General features: G+C 39.7%; 1 protein-coding gene across 1 annotated transcript in view; it reads right to left on the bottom strand.

The window, feature by feature from the left end:
* The window catches only part of WDFY4 (WDFY family member 4), a 358,549-nt gene that overhangs the window by 172,143 nt on the left and 163,360 nt on the right, over positions 1–23,046 (bottom strand). The window contains exons 36-39 of the mRNA XM_060191396.1: positions 12,330–12,568; positions 9,670–9,791; positions 7,807–7,992; positions 5,939–6,075 (exon numbers count right to left, since the gene is read on the bottom strand). Coding sequence (XP_060047379.1) covers positions 5,939–6,075; positions 7,807–7,992; positions 9,670–9,791; positions 12,330–12,568 — 684 coding nt within the window. The remainder of the gene's footprint in view (positions 1–5,938; positions 6,076–7,806; positions 7,993–9,669; positions 9,792–12,329; positions 12,569–23,046) is intronic.

Genomic DNA, 23,046 nt, shown 5'->3' with positions numbered 1-23,046 from the left:
ATAATCTGTTCTTCTAGAAGCCATCTGCAACCCACCCCTACCCAAACTTGACTCAGGAGACTGTTGTGTAGGCCTCCACCTATCTAGTTCCTACACAAGCAACTGTCCACATATGTACAGTAGATCTCAGGAGGGAAGAGAGGTGAAATCCAGCTTGAGTTTCACAGGTCAGGAAGCTGTGAACACTCAGAGCAGTTCTCACCCCTTAATGGGCTAGAAATGGGCCCTCATTCACAGCACTTCCTTCCTCTGGCTTGCCTCTCTGCATTCTCCATAGTGACCAAGAGAATCGCCTGAGTCATGATATCTCCCACATCCATAAAGTTTCTCTTTTGACAGTCTGCCTAAAAATATCTAATTTCTTTTCTTTGTTTCCCTCTGGTGTTATCATTAGGGCTCAGTGCCAGTACTATGAATCCACCACTCCTGAGGAACTTTCTTTTTTTCTATTTTATTGGATAAGACAGAGAGAAATTGAGAGAGGAGGGGGAGGAAAAAAAAGAGAAAAAAAGAGAGACACCAGTATACCTGCTTCTCAGTCTGTGAAACATCCTCCCTGCAAGTGGGGAGCCAGGGGGTTTCAAACCCAGATCCCTGTGTGGGTGCTTGCACTTGGTACTATGTGTGCTTAACCGGGTGTGCCACTGTCCACCCCTCCCCTCCCCAAATGTCTAATTTTTATAAGTTTTTTAAAAATATTTATTTATTTATTTCCTTCTTGATGCTCTTATTTTTTTTTATTGTTGTTGTAGCTATTATTACTGTTGATATTGCCATTGTTGGATAGAACAGAGAGAAATGGAGAGAGGAGGGGAAGATAGAGATGGGAAAGAGAAAGACAGACACCTACAGGCCTACTTCACCACTTGTGAAGCAACTCCCCTGCAGGTGGGGAGCCGGGAGCTCCAACTGGGATCCTCATGCCGGTCCTTGCGCTTTACGCCACGTGCGCTTAACCTGCTGCGCTACCACCCGACTACCAAATGTCTAATTTTTAAAAATCTATTCTTGGTGGCCCTCTTCTGTTTTACTCATCTCAGTCTTGGCTAACGGGAATGCTCTTGTGTGTTCTTTGCTCCACCTGATGGATTCACGGCTGCTACAGCCCCTCCTGACTCCCATCAGGGATGCTGACCTGCAGTGTAATCTGTACACATAGAAATGTACACCTTCTACTATGCAGCTATCAAGAACAGTGAACCCACCTTCTCTGACCCATCTTGGACAGAGCTAGAAGGAATTATGTTAAGTGAACTAAGTCAGAAAGATAAAGATGAGTATGGGATGATCCCACTCATCAACAGAAGCTGACTAAGAAGATCTGAAAGGGAAACTAAAAGCAGGACCTGATCAAATTGTAAGTAGGGCACCAAAGTAAAAACCCAGTGGTGAGGGGTAGACATGTAGCTTCCTGGGCCAGTGGGGGGTGGGAGTGGGCGGGAGGGATGGGTCACAGTCCTTTGGTGGTGGGAATGGTGTTTATGTACACTCCTAGCAAAATGTAGACATATAAATCAGTAGTTAATTAATATGAGAGGGGGAAATCAATTGTATGTCTCAAAGTTTCTCAAAAGACAAACTGAATCTTTTTAATATATAGGCTATGTATTTGATATGCGGACTCTCTCAAAAGCCTAGACCAAGTAGATTAGAAGCATCCAATAGCACAGCTATATACAAGATACTGGGTACTGTACAGCAAACCATAACAAAGGGACTTTTCAAAGTTAACCCAATTAACAAATAATGTGATGATAATATTAACTATCGATTGTCTTTTTGAACCCTAAGACAGCAGGAACCTCACATCTTCACTATAGAGCCCCTACTTCCCCCAGTCCTGGAACCCTTGGATAGGGCCCACTTTCCCGTATGCATCTCCCAATCCATACCAAATAATATTGCATCCGCTGATCACAACCTAACCAAAGCAACGATTGCCACCTCAACATGCTTCACCTCAGACTGTATCCAGAGACTTCACGTGTGGAATGACAACCCTTCAGCTTCATTACTCGGGTGAGACCTTTCCTTTTATAGTACACTCCAATTTCATCTCAGGTAGTTCACTTTCTAACAAAGTCCCATAATCTAGATATACACCAGTTTCTGTGAGAGAGAGCTTATGTGCACACGTATCCATAAACTACTGCAAAATATATACCTGAAAGCAGAAGTACACTAGAGTTTGCAGTGAGTACCTCCCTAACACTTCCTCTCCACTATTCCAAGCTTGGGATCCATGATTGCTCAACAAATTGTTTGGCTTCATATGTTAACTCTCTTTTCAATCACCAGGTTCCAGATGCCACCAGGATGCTGGCTAGGCTTCCCTGGATTGAAGACCCCACCAATGTGTCCTGGAGCTCAGCTTCCCCAGAGACACACCTTACTAGGGAAAGAGAGAGGCAGACTGGGAGTATGGACCGACCAGTCAACGCCCATGTTCAGTGGGGAAGCAATTACAGAAGCCAGACCTTCTACCTTCTGCAACCCTCAACGACCCTGGGTCCATTCTCCCAGAGGGCTAGAGAATGGGAAAGCTACCATGGGAGGGGGTGGGTTATGGGGATTGGGTGGTGGGAATTGTGTGGAGTTGTACCCCTCCTACCTTATGTTTTTGTTCACTAATCCTTTCTTAAATAAAAAAATAAAAAAAAAAACAAATGTACACCTTCTCTGCTTCACCTCCATCTATAGACCAAGGTATCACCCCTGACCTGACCTCTAAGGCCCTGCTGCCACATGCAGCTCCCCTAATTGGCCTATTCTGTGGACTTCACACTTGCTGGAGTTCCATGACCCTTCCCACTATCCCCCAGCTCATGTGTCCCATTTATCCACTTTGTGTTTGTAACTCTTTTTAAACACACACACACACACACACACACACACACACACACACACACAAACAAGGACAGCACATTTTACATTTTGGAATAACTGAATTCTCAGAAACGTTACAGAAATAATACAAGTTCCCGTCAGTTCATCATTTGGTTTCCCTAATGTGAAGATCACACATTGCCAGTTTGTGGTTTCCAAAACCAAGAAACCAACATTGGTAACTGTCACTTTTTTCAACTTGTTTTAAAAGCAAGAACACCTGAAACTGAGCAGCAAAGCCATATTCACCACCTCAAAGAGGAGGTGCGGGCCATACAGTTCATTCTAGATTTCTCCAAGCTGAAAGTGAACATGGTGAAAGGACTCCCAGGACACCCTAGCTGGCCTGTGGTAATCTACAGAAAACTCAAGACCCTGATACCTGTCCAATAGGCCTGACACCCATCATATTCACCCTAGCAGAGACCTAGAATCTAGGACATCACAATCTGATCACTGAAGGGATTGTGGGAGGCGGGAGTTCAGGGAAAGAAAAAGAAGAAAGGCCATCTATTGAGCCAGCCTGGCCTCAAAGTCGGTTCACCTGCCAAGAAGACAATATTTTTCCATTGAAAATAAAGAAAGGTAAGAGAAATTAGGAAACCTACATCATATGTCTCACTCCAAGGAACAATTTATCAGTGTGATAGAGCTGTCAGCCACTGACATGATAAGGAATAACACCAAATGAATAATGTTTCCTCCAAAACCAATTCCTTTAATTACAAGCCTCTTCTTTCCAGAAGAGAGACAGAAGATGCAGAAACACCAATTTCATGCACTTGTGCCTGAATAATGTCTCCATGCTGCTTTTTCCAGATGGCGACCTTCTCACTGGAGGGACTAATGATGTGGGCATATTTAGGGAAAAACCAATAACAGAGTCTTTAACCTTCAACAACAAAAAGCATGTTGTACAAAATGTTCCTTGGGATACATTAGAAAATATCAATTACATTGCTCACTGAGGTGTAATCAGCTGTAATAATCAAAATTAATTTTTAAAAATAATTAAACAGACCCCAGGGCAAATAGTTGATGCTCCTATCCTATGACATCACAGTGTACATATGTACCTGAGAAGTTGTGCCGTCTGTTAGCAACAAAGGCATCTCGCGAGGAGGAGTGATGGATGCAGGGGCTGCAGGCTGCAGGCTGCTGCAGCTCATCCCAGCAAGAAGAAGGGAAACCTTTCATTCCCTTTCTCCATGCAGATTCCTGCACACTTTTTAAGAACCTTCTCTGCACCAGGTACCATGCCCAGCCCACACTGAGTTACTAGTACATAGGATGCTGCTGAGCAAAGATGTAGATCAATTAAACAAATTAAAATATATCCACTTTGTTTCAAAAAACAATGTATGTTTGAAAAGCCCACAAGATATAAAATGGTTATGCAAAGTGACTCTCCTGCCTGAGATTTCAAAGTCCCAGCTTAAATCCCTTGCACCACCAAAAGCCAGAGCTGATCAGTGCTATGCCAAAAATAAAAAATAAAAAGGAAAGATATTATAAGTTGTAGGAGGGATAAATAAATCAGGGTAAAGGTAAAACAAAGGTCAGGCAGCAAAGGAACAGACAGGCAAAAGGGTGTGTGTGTGTGTGTGTGTGTGTGTGTGTGTGCACATATGTGCACGTGTGTGCATGTGTGTACACATATTCATGATTGTGTGCATGTATTTGGCAGAAATGGATCCCAGGAAGTATGTGTAGTTAGAAGCACTGGGTCACATATGGTTTCCACATCCCAGATCAGACAGGAAAACAAAACATTGAGAGAAGCCCTGCAATTAATGAGTTGCTATGAAAAAGCACAGTCCTTCCTGGTTCTAGTAGCAAAGGGAGATGGGAGATGTCTCCTGTAACTACCCTCTCCCTGCTTTCACACTGGCCTCTGCTGCACTAGAACAGTCAGCACACAACTGCCTTACTGGCTTTGCCCAACCCTTCTCTCTGTCTGGCCACTCCTTCCCTGAGTCACAAACTGGTATCATTCTTTACTTTTCCCATGCCTGCTACCAGAGTGCTCCTCACCCTATCTCATCCATCTGTACCTCTCTCACCACCTTCTCCAACTAACCCTGCTCAACTTCTTCCATTAAAATGAGTAACCCCAATATGGAACACTTCATTTTTTTCTGTTGGTTGTCTATATTTACAGTCAATCAATAGAATTCAGTCTCCATGAAAGTAAAAAATATGTCCATTTGACTGTCTTCTGTAACCTCGCTGCTTGGATAAAGGTACAAAGTAAGCAATTCAATAATATCTGTGAAATGAATGAGATCAGCTGCCACAGACTATGGTATCCTTAGCAGCCAAAGAAGACAAAGCCAGTTTCTGATACTCTTTCTTCCAGATAATTCTCAGTGTGAGGTACAAACTTTTGCAATTCTTCAAAAGTAGCCCCAAATTTTGCAGGCTACTCAAGCTTCTCTCAGACCAGCTATTTCTCATCTCCCAGGGACACAGAACAAATAGCTAAGCTGTGTCAAAGGCAGTGACCTGGGAGGAGATGCAACATTGAGTGCAACAGACAGCATCCACAGTCTACAGAGTTTCCATAATATATACATCTTTGCTCAGTAGCCCCATCATCCTTTCAGGCTTCTATGACCTCACCTTCTGGCAAAATAATAATAATAATAATAATAATAATAATAATAAATTAGCCCTTGAAATCTATCTATGATATTAAAGCCAGGTTTCTTCACTTATTTTGAAATGTATGTGCCCCAGGTTTGAGCCTGGCCCACACCTCATTGAACACTGGAGGAAGCTTTCAGTGCTATGGTATCTTTCCTTCTCTTTCCCTTTTTTTTTTAAAGTTCACCTGTAGATCTCTAGATTTCATATCTGAGTAAAACCTCCTAGTAGCTGCCTTTCACTATAGGAATAACTTTAACTGAGATGCAACACACATACCCTTAAGTTCTCAGAAGAACACAGAATTAGATGTCTGGTAACAACAGAGAAAGGAGAGCTTACAAGACACATGGTATTTGAAGCAAAATGTCTGACACTTCTTTAAGAAGAAGGGGTCTGGGCTCACCTCTGTCCTACACTCAGGGTCCTTGGTCTGCCGTCCAGGCATGAGCTTCATGGCTGAAGACAGGCTTTCACTCCATGAAGAAACTTTACTTTGGCTTCCGACACTTGAACGACTGGTCAGTGATTTCTTCTCTGAAGCTGGGAAGAGGGAAGCAAAGATTGTCAGCAGTGAAGCTGAGAGGAGAACACACTCATTTTGTATAGCTATTTTGGCTTTGCAAGGACTAAGCAGGACATGAGCACAGTTGTGCCTGCCTCTAATATGAAGAACAAACAGGCTATAAGCTCTTACCGCCCACCATCTTCAGACCCGACTTTGATTTCTAGTTCCACAACCCTTTGATTTGAGCTAAGACCTTAACAAGGCAGCTAGCTACCCTACCTGACTCTCAGTGTTCTCATCCTATAAAATGAGAATAATTTGTATTTGACCACCTCACAGTGTAATGAAGAGTAAATAAAAATGTGAATTCAAAGTATATGTCCTGTAATATAGAAAGTTCAAAATAGAATTGTTATTCAAAATGATTCATATGTGGAACTGGTGAGATAGCTTCCCAGGTAGGGCATGTGTCTTGTCATCAGCAGTGCAGATTTGAGCCATTGAGAAATTCTATGGCACCAGAGGAAATTCCAGGGCTGTGGTGTCTCTCTCTATGTCTCTCTGTGTGTGTTTCTATCTGTATAAAAAAGCTCCATGGAATGGTAAAATCATACACATGTAAGGTCCCAGATCTATTTATGAAAAGCAATCTCATTTGTAAGTTTTAAGATATGTCTTACCAGCTTACTTTACTATATGTGCATGGGAATATATGCCCTGTTTGACTGTACTATTCTCTGAAACTGAATCTGATATTTGGAGATAATTTTTTTCCAGGGCTAATTTAGAAAGTCAATTGAATAAAAGATTCTATATAACCACTCGACTATGATGATATATACGTATGTGTGTATGCATACCTGTAACAAGATGTTGTGATATTGAAAGACATACAAAAGTATATGAGCCACAACTCAAGACTGATTTAAAATCAAAAGTAAAACCTTATTCCTACAGTTGCATTGCCTAGTTTGAAATTAAAATGTTGAGTCATTGATAAGACACAAAGAATATTTTTATCTTTGAATGACAGCTTTCATCTGAAACACGAAAAATATGAGTCCCCAGGTCACTTCATGGCTTGGTGAAAAATTTCACAGTTGGACAATAAATATAAGAGAAGGTGGGCAGATTACTTCACCAGTGTGTCCTGGCAGCCCACCTCCCCAGAGCCCTACCCCACTAAGGACAGATGGAAACAGGCTGGGGGTATGGATTGACCTGTCAATGCCCACGTCCAACAGAGAAGCAATTACAGTAGCCAGGCCTGACCACCTCTGCACCCCATAAAGATCTTTAGTCCATATTCCCAGAGGGAAAAAGAATAGGAAAACTTCCAATGGAGGGGATGGAATACAGAACTCTGGTGGTGGGAATTGCATGGAATTGTACCTAACCCTCTTGTCCCACAATTTTGTTGATCATTATTAAATCACTAATGAAAAATATATATCATGGAAGGACCCAAAACCCTAATTACCACACCTCAGACTTGAACTCTGAAGTGACCAGGTCTCTCCCTCTAAGGCAATAGAAGAATCTATTTGCTTGGTTGTCACAGCTGGCTTTCTTTCCATCCAAGAAGCAAAAAAGTATTACTTCTCTGTGAGCAGAAATTCTTGGGGTCTCAATGATATAATTCCACCCACTAAAGGAATAAGAGAAAGATCAGAGTAGATAAAGCTCAGAGTCCCAAAAGGAAACCTGGGGAATTTGACTCTATGCAACCCAGAAGCTCCACCCCCTAGAATCAAGTGATCAGAGACCTAGGTAATGCTGCCAAGCCTTGAGCATAGTCTCCTCCCAGAGTGGGGTGACTTCTTCAATCTTCACTTCACTCTCTCCAGGTTTCACAGAGAGATCCATCTTGAGAGTGTCCTCCAGCTCCTGCCGCCTCTGTGCCATGAGCTGGTGCCAGAGGGCCTGCACTGTCTTTTGGATTCTGTGCTGGACTGAAGAAGAAAGCACATCATATAATCAGGGCAGCCTCAGTATTTCTCCCAGAGAGGATTAGGAGCTATCATCTCATGTCTGCTTTTAGTAGCTATCATATCATGTCTGCTTTAAAAAGTAGTCCTTCTTAAGCATCCTCACCCCAGCTTTTTACTTACAGTTCATATAAGGAGTCATAGACTGGATAATAATCTACCAACATCCATGTGAGCTGTACTCTCTCTGACTCTAGCTGCCAACCACCAAGCCCTGCCTTCCCCATATGTCCAGAGCTAAAAAGCATGACTGATGAGTTCAATGGGTCCCTTTCTCCTATCCATCCCAGTTCTGTTAAATATATATAAAGATTACTTTGTGCAATCTCTATGTCATTGAATATCTGGCCCCACTTTGAAACAAACCCTCCCAAGTGTACCTGTTAATGTTAGAAAATCAGGTGGAATGGATAATAAATTATTGCAAGATTGTGCCCAGGGGCCCAGGATCCAAGACAGTCTTCTAGAACTAGATCATGCTGTTCAACCACCTACCCTCCTCAGCGCCCCATTTTTCCCAAATATGGGCAAGTCTACCAAGCTCAGTCTACCTATTCTTTCTTACAACTATAATGTGCCTGAATTTTTTTAATATTGGAAAGGATCCAAAACCCTAATTACCACACCTCAGACTTGAACTCTGAAGTGACCAGGTCTCTCCCTCTAAGGCAGTAGTAGAATCTATTTGCTTGGTTGTCACAGCTGGCTTTCTTTCCATCCAAGAACAAAAAAGCATTACTTTTTTGTAATGTGTTTATCTACCCATTCTCTCTCGGCTACTAGTTTCTGTAGCCTGTATTTGTCACCCTTTGAGACAACAGTCCTTGCTCAGTTCACTCTACTAGCAAAATCCCCAAATATAAGTTGTCATGTTATAATTAATAGTGTGATGAGAAAATTTTAAACGCACAAAGTTATTGAGTACCGGCTTTAGGTGTGTATCTGAGCAGAGAACAGACTCTTCTGCCTATCCTGTAGTATCACAAGGCCTTACAAAGTCTGAAGACTCAGCATGGTGCAGTAGGAGGGCTGCTTAAGATTTCTGAGCTAAGAGAAAAAAAAAAATCTCTGAAATGTGTGCAACTGGTTGCTATGTTCTCTCACTATTTTTAAAAATTCCAGTCACTTTAACTGACTTGACATTAGAAAATCCAAAGTATAAACTCCACTAAGTGAAAAACAGATGTAATGTGTTTATTAACTACAGTCTCATTTTTCTAAAGAAATCTGCAAGATAAGTAGGTAATGGCTTGAAGTGAAAGAATATACCAGCTTCCAAATCTAGTAGTTCGATGAAAAAATTCTAGAGACACTTTAAGAAGTGAAGGGAAAAAAATTGCAGTAGTAAGGTTCCCTGTGACTTTGGTAAGAACATCAAATTCTTTGTCTAAGTTCTACAGACCTTTCTCCCCATTCTATCCCACCCCATATCTATTAACAATATATGACATGATTATTCTTATTTTATCCTCTACCAGATCACCTACTGTACTGCTATCATTTTGTGAGATTTCCAGGGACCTCTTCTGGATTTTGAAAACTCTCAGAATTTGCTTTCTCAGGAAGAATAAACTTACAAATATAACCCCACCATTTATCATTATCATACCTCCCCTTAAAATGCCAGCAAATTAAATGTACCATCAGTCAAACTTGAGAAGTCTTCTCCAACTTTTTCTCTCATGTCTTCATTCGGAAAAAGAAAGACTTGATAATAAGGAGTCATTCTGGGTTTGGGGTCCAATCCAAATCCTTCTTGATAACTAATTGACGAGAGATTTAACACTATAATCTCTTAATTTGAGATAATTAAATTGTTCTTTATTAAAAACACAAGTTCATTGTATAACAATATGTCTAGTTTAGAGCAAGCACCTAAGTAAAAACTTTGACAGTGGAGATAATGGCACTCTGGAAAAGGCATGCTATTTTTAATTCAAATATTATAAAACAAAACATGTATTCCTAAGAAGCCCCCTGACTCTTTTTTCCAGCTTCCCTATTATGAGAACTGACTATTTCTTTCCATGGTACTTCAAAACATTGAACTACCTTTATTTAACATTGATCTCATTCCACTTGCAATGGAATAAGGGCTTTTGGGGTCTGTAACCTGTACAGATAGCATAAAGTTTATTCTATCTTCTTTTTTAAAATGAATATTTCTGTGTATTTTTAAAAATATATTTTAATAAATCTTTTTAAAGTTTATTTATTGAATAGAGACAGAGAGAATCAAGAGAGATGGGGAAGCTAGAGATGACAAGAGAAATAGAGATACCTGCAACACTAATTTCACATTCATGAAGCTTTCCCCTGCAGGTGGAGACTTGGGTCCTTGTGCAAACATGTGGAGTTAACCTGATGTGCCACTTCCTGCTCCTCTTCTTATTATGAGCAAGACAGAGAGAAAGAGAGAGGGGGAGAGAGAGAGAGAGAGAGAGAGAGAGAGAGAGAGAGAGAGAGTAGGGGTAGGAAAGAAGGGAAAACAGTTTTTATCTCTGGCATATGGTAGTGCCAAGAATTGAACCTGGGACTTCTGGAGCCTCAGGGATGCAAATTGTGTTGCCTACTTCACAGTCCAGTTTCTATAGCCCATGCTGTGTCACTGTCTTGAAATGTTCAGTAATTTTATAACAAAGCCTCATGTTTTAATTTTTATAGGGCCTTATACATCAAGTAACTAGTTCTAAGAAGAACACATGGCTTATAAATTAGGTTCCCTTTGAACCAGGTGCTCCGGGCTTTTCATTATGTTGGTGCCCACAAGCCCTCTTCTCTAAACCCCCTCAGCAAACCAAACTAGAATACACTCTCAGTTCATGTTGTGTATTGAACAACAAGAACAACAACAACAAAATAAAATCACAAAGAAGTAAACAATGAACTGCCATCATATTTCTTCTTGAAATTTCTAGAATGAAGTCCCTGTGGGTTTTAGAAGCTATTTTGCAAAGTAGAGGACTCTGAGGAAGGAATATCTTTTAACATATAAATCAGTTGACAATCTGTTCTTCTCACCCAGTGCTTTCAGTCCAGAGAGGGACAGATTATTGAAATATAGAAAAGAAAGAAAATCTTCTCCAGTCTAGCCCCTACGATGAAAATGGACTCATCTTATTTCAGATGAATGGAAAAAGAAAAATCAAGAGCCTTTTCTGGACTAGGAGTGTTTTCCAGAATAATGAGACAAATCAAATCTAGTGTTTCTTAATAGTCCATATAATGCTAATATTTCAAACTCAACCCCTCAGCATTTTAGGTCATTTTTTTTTTAATTTTCCCTTTTGTTGCCCTTGTTGTTTTTCATTATTGTTGTAGTTATTGTTGTTATTATTGATGTCCTTGTTGTTAGATAGGACAGAGAGAAATGGAGAGAGGTCGGGAAGACGGGGAGAGAAAGACACCTGCAGACCTGCTTCACCGCCTGTGAAGCGACGTCCCTGCAGGTGGGGAGCCGGGGGCTCGAACCGGGATCCTTAAGCCAGCCCTTGCGCTTTACGCCACCTGCGCTTAACCCACTGCGCCACTGCCCGACTCCCTTTAGGTCATTTTTTTTCAAGTAATCAAAGATAATTATACTGGGATAAATATAATCAATTAAAAATTACAAGGGAAAAGTATAATAATAATCCTATATAATAATAATAATAAAAGTATAATAATAATAATAATCCTCTTCTCTTCATCATGACTATTAATAAGGCATGATGTTATATCAAGGCACGAGTGATATATAAAATATTATTCATGAAAGTGCATGCATACAGAGATATTTAACATATGGGAAAAATTTTTAATTCAAGGAAAATGGTTTAAATAAGCCTAATTTCATTCTTATACTACTTCTCATACATGTATGCTTATAGATGTCATTTAATATAAAATGTGTTCCATGTGCTTCTTCTACATTCAAAATTATTCACGGTTTGCACAGTATAATTCATTATGTAGTTTCCATTCTTGAGTTGTATTTATCAGGTGTTGTGATTTCTGAAATCTGGCTGCATCCATCAAAGTAAATGTGCTTATTTAATGTTAGAGCACTCTCCCCAGAGTCAAATCCATTTTAGAATCTAGTAATTATAGAAATACAGCAAATTATTTTGTCATGATGATTGTAGTCACATAGAAATGTTTGAGGGCAATTTACCATATTATCAATATCCTGCACCTGATTTGAGCAACCAGTTAAACAAAAAGATTGAATCATTTATATCAAATGCAGTGAAGCCTCCTGCTTTAAGTTTCTTTTATGTTCTGGTAATTGTTGAGCAAGGAAACAAGTCAGCAGCTCTCACCTTCTTGAGTTGAGCAGAAAAAGACAATGCATAAGACACAGGAGGAAGCTGATGTTGGAATTATAGGTGGCAAAGATAATATCCCAGTGTTCTTGGAGGAAGACCAAGATGCTGAGAAGGCCGAGGCATTCGGAGAGGGACTGCTGGGGCCTGGACAGGCAATAAAGGATGACTTTATTTAAACTGCTGTAGAGAACACTGATGACTGCATCCCTTTGAGTAGACGTATTCTCGATGACCTATTTAAATATGCATAGATAATACAAACTTGTAAACATTTTGCAATCATATACTGACCTAGAAAACTGTGAAAAGGATACAATCAAAAAGTGACATGAGCAGGGTTGGGCAGTAGTGCAGCGGGTTAAGCGCCCATGGCTCAAAGCACAAGGACCGGCATAAGGATCCCAGTTCGAGCCCCTGGCTCCCCAACTGCAGGGGTGTCGCTTCACAGGGGTGGAGCAGGTCTGCAAGTGTCTCTCTTTCTTTCCCCCCTCTGTCTTCCCCGCCTCTCTCCATTTCTCTCTGTCCTATCCAACAATGAACAACATCAACAATAACAGTAATAATCACAACAAGGTTACAACAAGGAAAACAAAAAGGGGGAAAAATGATCTCCAGAAGCAGTGGATTCATGGTGCAGGCAATGAGCCCCAGCAATAACCCTGGAGGCAAAAAAAAAAAAAAGTGACATGAGAGTCCAGAAGAGAACTTACTCTGTCAAGTTCACACTTCACCATGCACAGGGTTTGAGGCATCAGCATCACATAGGAGCATTAGACACTACACCCAGCAGAAAGTCCATGCAAGGCAGGACAGTGCTGTGGTATCTCTCTCTCCTTTCTCTGTCTCTCTGTTTCTTTCTACCTTAAATCTGAAAGTTAAAAAGAATATTATCTACCAGGAACAGTGGAATCACACAGGTTATAGGCTCCACTGGCAAAAAAAAAAAAAAGTATAAACTACAATTCACATAGGACTAATTTATTCTACCTTTTAGGCCCTTGTTAAGTGTATAACCAGTAAAGGAAAGTCCTATTTTTGGATTTAGCAAAAAAAAAAAAAAAAAGAGCAGACTAATGGAGCCATGTGGCCATGGACTGCAAGCTCAGACTGACAGGGACTTGGAGGTGACATAGACTCCTGTACTATAGACGAATATATACGGGCCCTAGGTTACATTGATGGGGTAGTTAATTGTATTTATATGTTTTCTTCAAGTTTTGGGGCTACTTTCTGTCCTAATCCAGCTTTCTAGCACTATTAACAACTCTAGCCTTATTATCAACTCTAACACCATCTTCCCAGAAAATATTTTTATTCCACCTACATGTTAGCTATCAAGATCAAGCAAAAAAAATCATGGGCACACCTAGAATTGCCAAAACCATCTTAAGGAAAAGAAACAGAAATGGAGGCATCACACTCCCAGACTTAAACTATATTATAAAGCCATCATCATCAAAACAGCATGGTACTGGAACAAAAATAGGCACACAGACCAGTGGAACAGAATTGAAAGCCCAGAAGTAAATCCCAACACCTATAGGCATCTAATCTTTGATAAGGGGGCCCAAAGGATTAAATGGAAAAAGGGGGCTCTCTTCAATAAATGGTGCTGGGAAAACTGGGTTGAAACATGCAGAAGAATGAAATTGAACCACTTTATCTCACCAGAAACAAAAATCAACTCCAAATGGATCAAAGACCTAGATGTCAGACCAGAAACAATCAAATACTTAGAGGAAAACATTGGTAAAACACTTTCCCACATACACCTCAAGGACATCTTTGATGAATCAAACCCAATTGCAAGGAAGACTAAAGCAGAAACAAACCAATGGGACTACATCAAATTGAAAAGCTTCTGCACATCCAAAGAAACTATTAAACAAACAGAGAGACCCCTCACAGAATGGGAGATCTTCACATGCCATACATCAGACAAGAAACTAATCACCAAAATATATAAAGAGCTCAGCAAACTTAGCACCAAAAAAGCAAATGACCCCATCCAGAAATGGGCAGAGGAAATGAACAAAACATTCACCTCAGAAGAGATGCAAAAGGCTAACAAACATATGAAAAACTGCTCTAGGTCACTGATTGTCAGAGAAATGCAAATTAAGACAACACTAAGATACCACCTCACTCCTGTAAGAATGGCATACATCAAAAAGGACAGCAGCAACAAATGCTGGAGAGGATGTGGGGACAGAGGAACCCTTTTACATTGCTGGTGGGAATGTAAACTGGTGCAGCCTCTGTGGAGAGCAGTCTGGAAAACTCTCAGAAGGCTAGACATGGACCTTCCATATGATCCAGTAATTCCTCTCCTGGGGTTATACCCCAAGGTCTCACCAACCAAAAAGAGGTGTGTACTCCTATGTTCATAGCAGCACAATTCATAATAGCTAAAACCTGGAAGCAACCCAGGTGCCCAACACCAGATGAGTGGCTGAGAAAGCTGTGGTATATATACACAATGGAATACTATGCAGCTATCAAAAACAATGAACCCACTTTCTCTGACCCATCTTGGACAGAGCTAGAAGGAATTATGTTAAGTGAACTAAGTCAGAAAGATAAAGATGAGTATGGGATGATCCCACTCATCAACAGAAGCTGACTAAGAAGATCTGAAAGGGAAACTAAAAGCAGGACCTGATCAAATTGTAAGTAGGGCACCAAAGTAAAAACATGCAGCTTCCTGGGCCAGTGGGGGGTGGGAGTGGGCGGGAGGGATGGGTCACAGTCCTTTGGTGGTGGAAATGGTGTTTACGTACACTCCTAGCAAAATGTAGACATATAAATCAGTAGTTAATTAATATGAGAGGGGGAATCAATTGTATGTCTCAAAGTTTCTCAAAAGACAAACTGAATCTTTTTAATATATAGGCTATGTATTTGATATGCAGACTCTCTCAAAAGCCTAGACCAAGTAGATTAGAAGCATCCAATAGCACAGCTATATACAAGATACTGGATACTGTACAGCAAACCATAACAAAGAGACTTTTCAAAGTTAACCCAATTAACAAATAATGTGATGATAATATTAACTATCGATTGTCTTTTTGAACCCTAAGACAGCAGGAACCGCACATCTTCACTATAGAGCCCCTACTTCCCCCAGTCCTGGCACCCTTGGATAGGGCCCACTTTCCCATATGCATCTCCCAATCCAAACCAAATAATATTGCATCCGCTGATCACAACCTAAGCAACGCAACGATTGCCACCTCAACATGCTTCACCTCAGACTGTATCCAGGGACTTCACGTGTGGAATGACAACCCTTCAGCTTCATTACTCGGGTGAGACCTTTCCTTTTATAGTACACTCTAATTTCATCTCAGGTGGCTCACTTTCTAACAAAGTCTCATAACCTAGATATACACCAGTTTCTGTGAGAGAGAGCTTATGTTCACACGTATCCATAAAGTACTGCAAAATATATACCTGAAAGCAGAAGTACAGATTTTGCAGTGAGTACTTCCCTAACACTTCCTCTCCACTATTCCAAGCTTTGGGTCCATGATTGCTCAACAAATTGTTTGACTTCGTATGTTAACTCCCTTTTCAATCACCAGGTTCCAGATGCCACCAGGATGCTGGCTAGGTTTCCCTGGATTGAAGACCCCACCAATGTGTCCTGGAGCTCTGCTTCCCCAGAGACCCACCCTACTAGGGAAAGAGAGATACAGGCTAGGAGTATGGGTCGACCTGCCAATGCCCATGTTCAGTGGGGAAGCAATTACAGAAGCCAGACCTTCTACCTTCTGCAACCCTCAACGACCCTGGGTCCATGCTCCCAGAGGGCTAGAGAATGGGAAAGCTATCATGGGAGGGGGTGGGTTATGGGGATTGGGTGGTGGGAATTGTGTGGAGTTGTGCCCCTCCTACCTTATGTTTTTGTTCATTAATCCTTTCTTAAATAAAAAATTTAAAAAAAAAAGTCATGGGCCTCTAGGGACATATCTAAAATAGACTTCCTAGTTTCTTTCTACCCTAACATCCCTATTCTCATCTGCTCTAATCCTACTTTTTAGTTCCTTATGATTAAACATTTGTCTGGCTTAGTTGCAGGTACTACTATTATACCATCCTGAATTCCCTAGGTAGATAACCTCACCAATGTGACCTGGAAGCTCACCTCTCCAGATATTTACTCCACAAGAGAAAGATAGAAACAGGGGTATGGGGAGCTGTGTGGTAGCGCAATGGGTTAAGTGCACATGGCACAAAGCGCAAGGGCTGTTGTAAGGATCCTGATTTGAGCCCCCAGCTCCCCACCTGCAGGGGATCGCTTCACAAGCGGTGAAGCAGGTCTGCAGGAGTCTCTCTTTCTCTCCCCCTCTCTGTCTTCCCCTCCTCTGTCCTGTCCAACAACAACAGCTATGACAACAATAACAACTACAGCAAGCACAAGGTCAATGAAATGGGAAAAAATGGCCTCCAGGAGCAGTGGATTCATAGTGCAGGCACTGAGCCCCAGTGATAACCCTGGAGGCAAAAAGAAAAAAAGAAAAAAAAAAAGAAACAGGATATAGATCAACCAGCCAGTGTCCATATCCAATGGAGAAGTCATTACAGGGGGCTGGGCAGTGGTGCAACTGGTTAAGTGCACACAGTATGAAATGCAAGGACTGGCACAAGGATCCTCATTCAAGACCCCAGCTCTCCAGCTACAGGAGGGTCACTTTACAAGTGGTGAAGCAGGTCTTCAGCTATCTATCTTCCTTTCTCTATCTCTATCTTCCCCTCCCCTCTCAATTTCTGTTTGTCCAATCAAAACAACAACAAAAAAAATAACAGAAAAGAATGGCAAAAGAAACAGTGGATTCATAGTGCAGGCACTGAGCCCAGCAATAACCCTGGAAGCAAGGGAAAGAAAGAAAGGAAGGAAGGAAGGAAGGAAGGAAGGAAGGTAGGAAGGAAGAAAAAAAAAAGGCAAAGAAAAGAAAGGAAGTAATTACAGAAGCCAGAATGCTCACTTTCTGCACCCCATAAAGAATTTTGGCAAAAACCAACTTCAGAACATGAAAACTCAAAAAGACAGAAATGAAACAGAAAGACTATCAGAGAAAGACTATTAGAAAGCTCATTATGAAATCTCTCCAACAATCCAAGCACAGTATTGAGAAGCATACTCAAGAACTGAAAGAACAACTTATTAAGAAGTTAGGGAACATAAAAGAAAACTCCAGAGTTCTTCAAGAAATTAGAAAACATGAAAGAAGACCTTCAATAAAATTCACCAAGCAGTTAGGAAGCATGAAAGAATTTTTTCAAATAGAACAGCAGTGTGTAAAAGACAGTTTGAGTGCAGTACAAGCTCAAGTAACAGACTTTGGAAGTAGACTCACTCAGGCAGAGAAAAAAATAAACTAGAAGACATAATTAGTCCATTCTTTCAATGTAAAGATAATGGAGTAGAAAGGTTTTGAAAGAATGAAGCATCCTTCTGTGAAATAGCGTGCTCCATCAAAATGTCAAATATAAGAAGAATAAGAATTCCTAGGAAGAGGACAGGGTGAAGGGAACAGAGGCTATATTTAGGAAAATTATAGCTGACAATTTTCCTCACCTAGGCAATCCTCAGAACATAAACTCCCTGGAAGCAGAGAGTATACCAAGGTACCTAAATGAAAAAGACCAATACCATGATATATCATATCAAAACTATTAAAATTCAAGGACAAGGAAAGAATATTACAGGTTGCTAGGGAAATGAAAGATGTGACACAGAAATGTAAAGTTATCAGGTCCCTATCAGATTTCTCTTCATAAACTCTAGAAGGAGATAGTGAAATGACATATTTAAAATACTAAAAGGTAAGAACTGCCAGCCACATATATTTTATCCTGCAAAGTTGTCTTTCAAATACAAAGGAGAAATAAAGGTCTTTTCAAATATTCAAAAGCTAATGGCATTTGCCACCATCAACACCACCTTGCAGGAATTGCTGAAAGTAGTCTCATGGGAAAAGAAGAAACAAAGGATTATACATTCTAAGTGAGGTGAAAAGCTGTAGAATTGAACTAAGAACACAAAATAAATAAGAAAACACAACAAAATAGGGAGGGGGGGAGGTAATTAATGGGCATAGAAGTACTATCAAATACTAATTAGTCCAATATTTATAAAGGTATTTTTAAGATACAATATGCTATTTATTACATGTACAGTAACCATAATACAAAACAAGAAACAGAGAGAAAAGAAAGTATAAGCTAATATATATATGATATATCAAAATCGCCCTAAGCATGCATGGCCTAAATTCACCTGTCAAAAGACTCAGAGAAGCTAAATAAATTACAGAACATGATCTATTTATTGTAAGTCACCAAGAAACACACATACAATTAAAAGATAAATGTAAGCTTACTGTAAGAGGATGAAGGGAGATGTTCCAAGCCAATAATGTAGAAAAAATGTCAGGAATAGCAATTCTATTCTCAGATAAATACTTTCAGATAAAGAAAGTAGAGATAGAGAGGGACACTACATAATGGTCAAAGGATCAATCCAACAAGAAGACATAACCATCTAAATATATATGCTTCAAATTTAAGTGTACCCAAATACATAAAACAAGTACTCAATGAACTTAAGGGATATAATGATAGTAACACAATAATAGTAGGAGATCATAACACACCACTCAGCAAGAGACCAATCATCCACACAGAAAATCAGTGGAGAAATAGCCATTTTAAATGAAACTATAGATGAAATGGAACAAAAGATATATCTGTAGAACTTTCTATCCCAAAAGAAATGAATACACAGTCTTCTCAAGTACATAAGGATCATCCACAAGGATTGATCATATGCTGGGTCACAAAGACAGCATGAACAAATGTGTGAATATTTAGATCATAAAATGCATCTTCTCAGACCATGATGCTATGACACTAAAAGTCAACCCCAGAAAGAAAATAAATTCCCCCATGGTCTGGAAACTAAACAGCATGCTTCTGAATAACACTTAGATCATTGAAAAAAAATGAAAAAAGACATTAAGAATGTCCTCAACATCAGTGAAAATGGAGAAACAAGTTATCAGACCATATGGGATAGAGCAAAAGCAGCTCTGAGAAGAAATTGACAGTAATACAGGCTCACATTTTTAAGAGAGGAAATCACTAATAAACTATCTAACAAACCAACTGAACCAACTACAGTCAAAGCAACAGAGAGATTCAAAGGTCAGGAGGAGACACATAGTAGTTAAAATCAAAGCATAAATCAATGAAATAGAAAACAAGACAACCATCAGGAAGATTAATGAAACCAAGATCTGGTTCTTGGAAAGGATAAGTAAAATAGATAAACCACTAGGTACACTCTAAGAGAAAATGAAATAAAGATACGGTAAAATCACTTAGAAACAACAGAGAAGGTATTACAACAGATGAGGCAGAAATACCAAAGATCACTCAAAACTATTATCAACATCTATATGAAAATAAACTCAACAACTTAGAAGAAATGGTCATTTTCTTAGAGTCATACCAACTCGAAACCTTGACACAAGAGGAAGTAAATAAACTAAACAGGCTAATCACTAGTGCGGAACTGAATCAGTAATCAAAAGCCTCCCCAAGGAACAAAACCCCAGGTCTAGATGGCTATACTAATAAATTTTATAAAACATTCAAAGAAGAACTAACACTCATTCTCCTTAAACTCTTCCAGAAAATAGAAGAGGGAACACTCCCAAACACATTTTATAAGGCTAATATCACTCTGATCCTGAAAGAAGGAAAGGAGTCCATCAAAAAAGAAAACTATAGATCTATATTCCTGATAAACATTGATGAAAAGATACTCAACAAAATCTTGGCTAATTGAATCCATCAATAGGTTAAGAGAATAATCTATCAAAAAAGTGAGATCATCCCTGGGAAGAAGGGTTGTTTCAACATCCACAAGTCAATCAGTATAATCCACCATATCAACAAAAATAAAGATAAAAATTGTGTGATCCTATCAACTAATGCAGAAAAAAGATTTGATAAGGTCCAACACCCATTTATGATAAAGGCCCTTTAGAAATAGGGAGTGGGGGAATCAGGCAGTAGCACAGAGGGTTAAGCACAGGTGGCGGGCGCAAAGCACAAGGACTGTTGTAAGAATCCTGGTTCAAGTCCCTGGCTCCCCACCTGCAGGGAAGTCACTTCACAAGCGATGAAGCAGATCTGCAGGTGTCTATCTTTTTCTCCCCCTCTCTGTCTTCCCCTCCTCTCTCCCTTTCTTTCTGTCTTATTAAACAATGATGACAACAAGAATAACTACAATAAAACAACAAGAGCAACAAAAATTAATAATTTTTTCAAAAAAAAAAAGAAATAGGGAATGGAAGGAAAATTCCTCAACATAATAAAGGCTCTATATGACAAACCCATGACAAACATCATACTCAATGGGGAAAAATTGAAAGCTTTTCCCTTAAAATCAGGAACTAGACAAGGATGCCCACTCTCCCCACTTTTTTTTTTTTTGCCTCCAGGGTTATCACTGGGGCTCAGTGCCAGCACTATGAATCCACTGCTCCTAGAGGCTATTTTTCCCATTTTATTCCCCTTATTGCTGCCCTTGTTGTGGTTGTTATTGTTGTTATAGCTATTGTTGTTGTTGGATAGGCCAGAGAGAAATCAAGAGAGGAGGGAAAGATAGACTCCTGTAGACCTGCCTCACTGCTTGCAAAGCGACCCCCCTGCAGGTGGGGAGCTGGAGGCTGGAACCAGTATCCTTACACCAGTCCTTGTGCATTGTATCATGTGCGCTTAGCCTGCTGTGCTACCGCCCAGCCCCCCTGCCACTTCAATTCAACATAATCCTAGAAGTCCTCACTGTCACAATCAAGCAAGAAAGAGATATCAAAGGAATTCAGATTGGAAAGGATGAAGTTAAATTACCATTATTTGTAGATGATATGCTGTTATACTTAGAGAACCCCCAAAACTCTGCCAAATAACTGTGGGAAATCATCAATAAAGTCAATAAAGTAGCAGGTTAAAATATCAATACTCAAAAATCTGTGACATTTCTTTATACAAAAGATGGGCCAGAGGAAAGGAAACTCAAGGAAGCAATCCATTTACTCTTGAATCCAAAAAGATAAAATACCTAGGCATAAGTCTAATAAAGGATGTGAAGGCCCTTTTCAAGGAAACTATAAAACACTGTTAAAAGAAATAGACAATAACACAAAGAAATGGAAGACCATCCCCTGTTCATGGATTAGAAGAAACATAAATAGCAGGAGCTCTCCTGAGAAAAAAAAAAATGGAGGATTCGCAATTCCTGACTTCAGTTTATATAACAAAGCAACAGCAGTTAAAAACAGTGTGATACTGGAACAAAAATGAACATATGGGCCAATGGAACAGGGTAGAGAGTCCAGAAGTAAACCCACACATGTACAGGCATACTATATACAATAAAGGAGGCCCAAACCACCCTCATATATTAAAGTTTTTTTTAATAAATGATGTTGGGTGAACTGGACAACTACATGTAGAAAAATGAAACTACATCACCACCTAACACCATTAACCAAAATTAACTCAAAATGGATTAAATATCTGGATATTAGGCCTGAAACTATAAAATACATGGAAGAACACATTGGTGAAACAGTTCAGGACCTTAACATTAAAGACATATTTGGAGACTCCACTCCATGGGCAAAGGAAACAAAAACAAGATTGAACCAATGAAACTATATCAAATTAAAAAGCTTCTACACATAAAAAGAAAATTCCATAAGGATAAACAGAAAACCCAGCAAATGAGAATGCATACTATACTTCAGACAAATAGTTAATATCAAACATCTATAAAGAACTCAAAAATCTCAACAAAAAGAAAAGAAACAGCCCAATAAAAAAGTGGGCAGAAGAATAGATTAATATGAATAGATGGTTCTTTTAAAAAGAGATACACATGGCCCACAGACAAATGTTGAGATACTCCAATTCACTCACTCATCATCAGAGAAATGTTCCATCAGTAAAACAAGAGAAGATAAGTGTTGGAGAGGATGTGGAGAGAGAGGAACTCTACTACACTACTGGTGGCAGTGCAAATTGGTGCAGCCATTATGGAGAATAGTATGGAGAATCCTTAAACAAATATAAATGGATTTATGATCCAGCAATTATCATCCACCTATAGATCCAGCAATTCCACTACTAGGTATATACCACACTACTAGGTATATACCACTGCTGGCTATATAATAACACTAATTTGAAGGGATAAATGCACCCCCATGTTCATAGTAGCTTTATTTACAATACAAAACTTGGTAACAACCAAAATGCCCTTCAACAAGATGACTGGATAAAAAGGTTATGGGAGGGTGGGGATAGATAGCATAATGGTTATGCAAAGAAACTCTCAGGCCTGAGGCTACTCCGAAGTCCCAAGTTCAAACTCCAGCAGTGCTCTGGTAAAAATAAATAAATAAAATAAAATAAAATGTTATGGGACATATACTCAACTGAGTATTATTCAACAGTAAAAAAGATGATACTGTGTTCTTTGGGATAAAGTGGATGGAATTGGAGAAGATTATGCTTAATGAAGAAAGTAAGGAGATAAAGGACAACTATAGAATGGTTTCACTCACATGTGGAGTATAGAGAAGCGATCATAGGAATGTGAAAAAAAAACCTATATCTAAAATTTTAGGAGAAC

The sequence above is a fragment of the Erinaceus europaeus genome, chromosome 1, assembly GCF_950295315.1.
Source record: "Erinaceus europaeus chromosome 1, mEriEur2.1, whole genome shotgun sequence".
In the NCBI taxonomy this organism is placed as follows: domain Eukaryota; kingdom Metazoa; phylum Chordata; class Mammalia; order Eulipotyphla; family Erinaceidae; genus Erinaceus; species Erinaceus europaeus.
The sequence above is the reverse complement of the archived record's forward strand: the minus strand, read 5'-3'. Positions and strand labels throughout refer to the sequence as shown.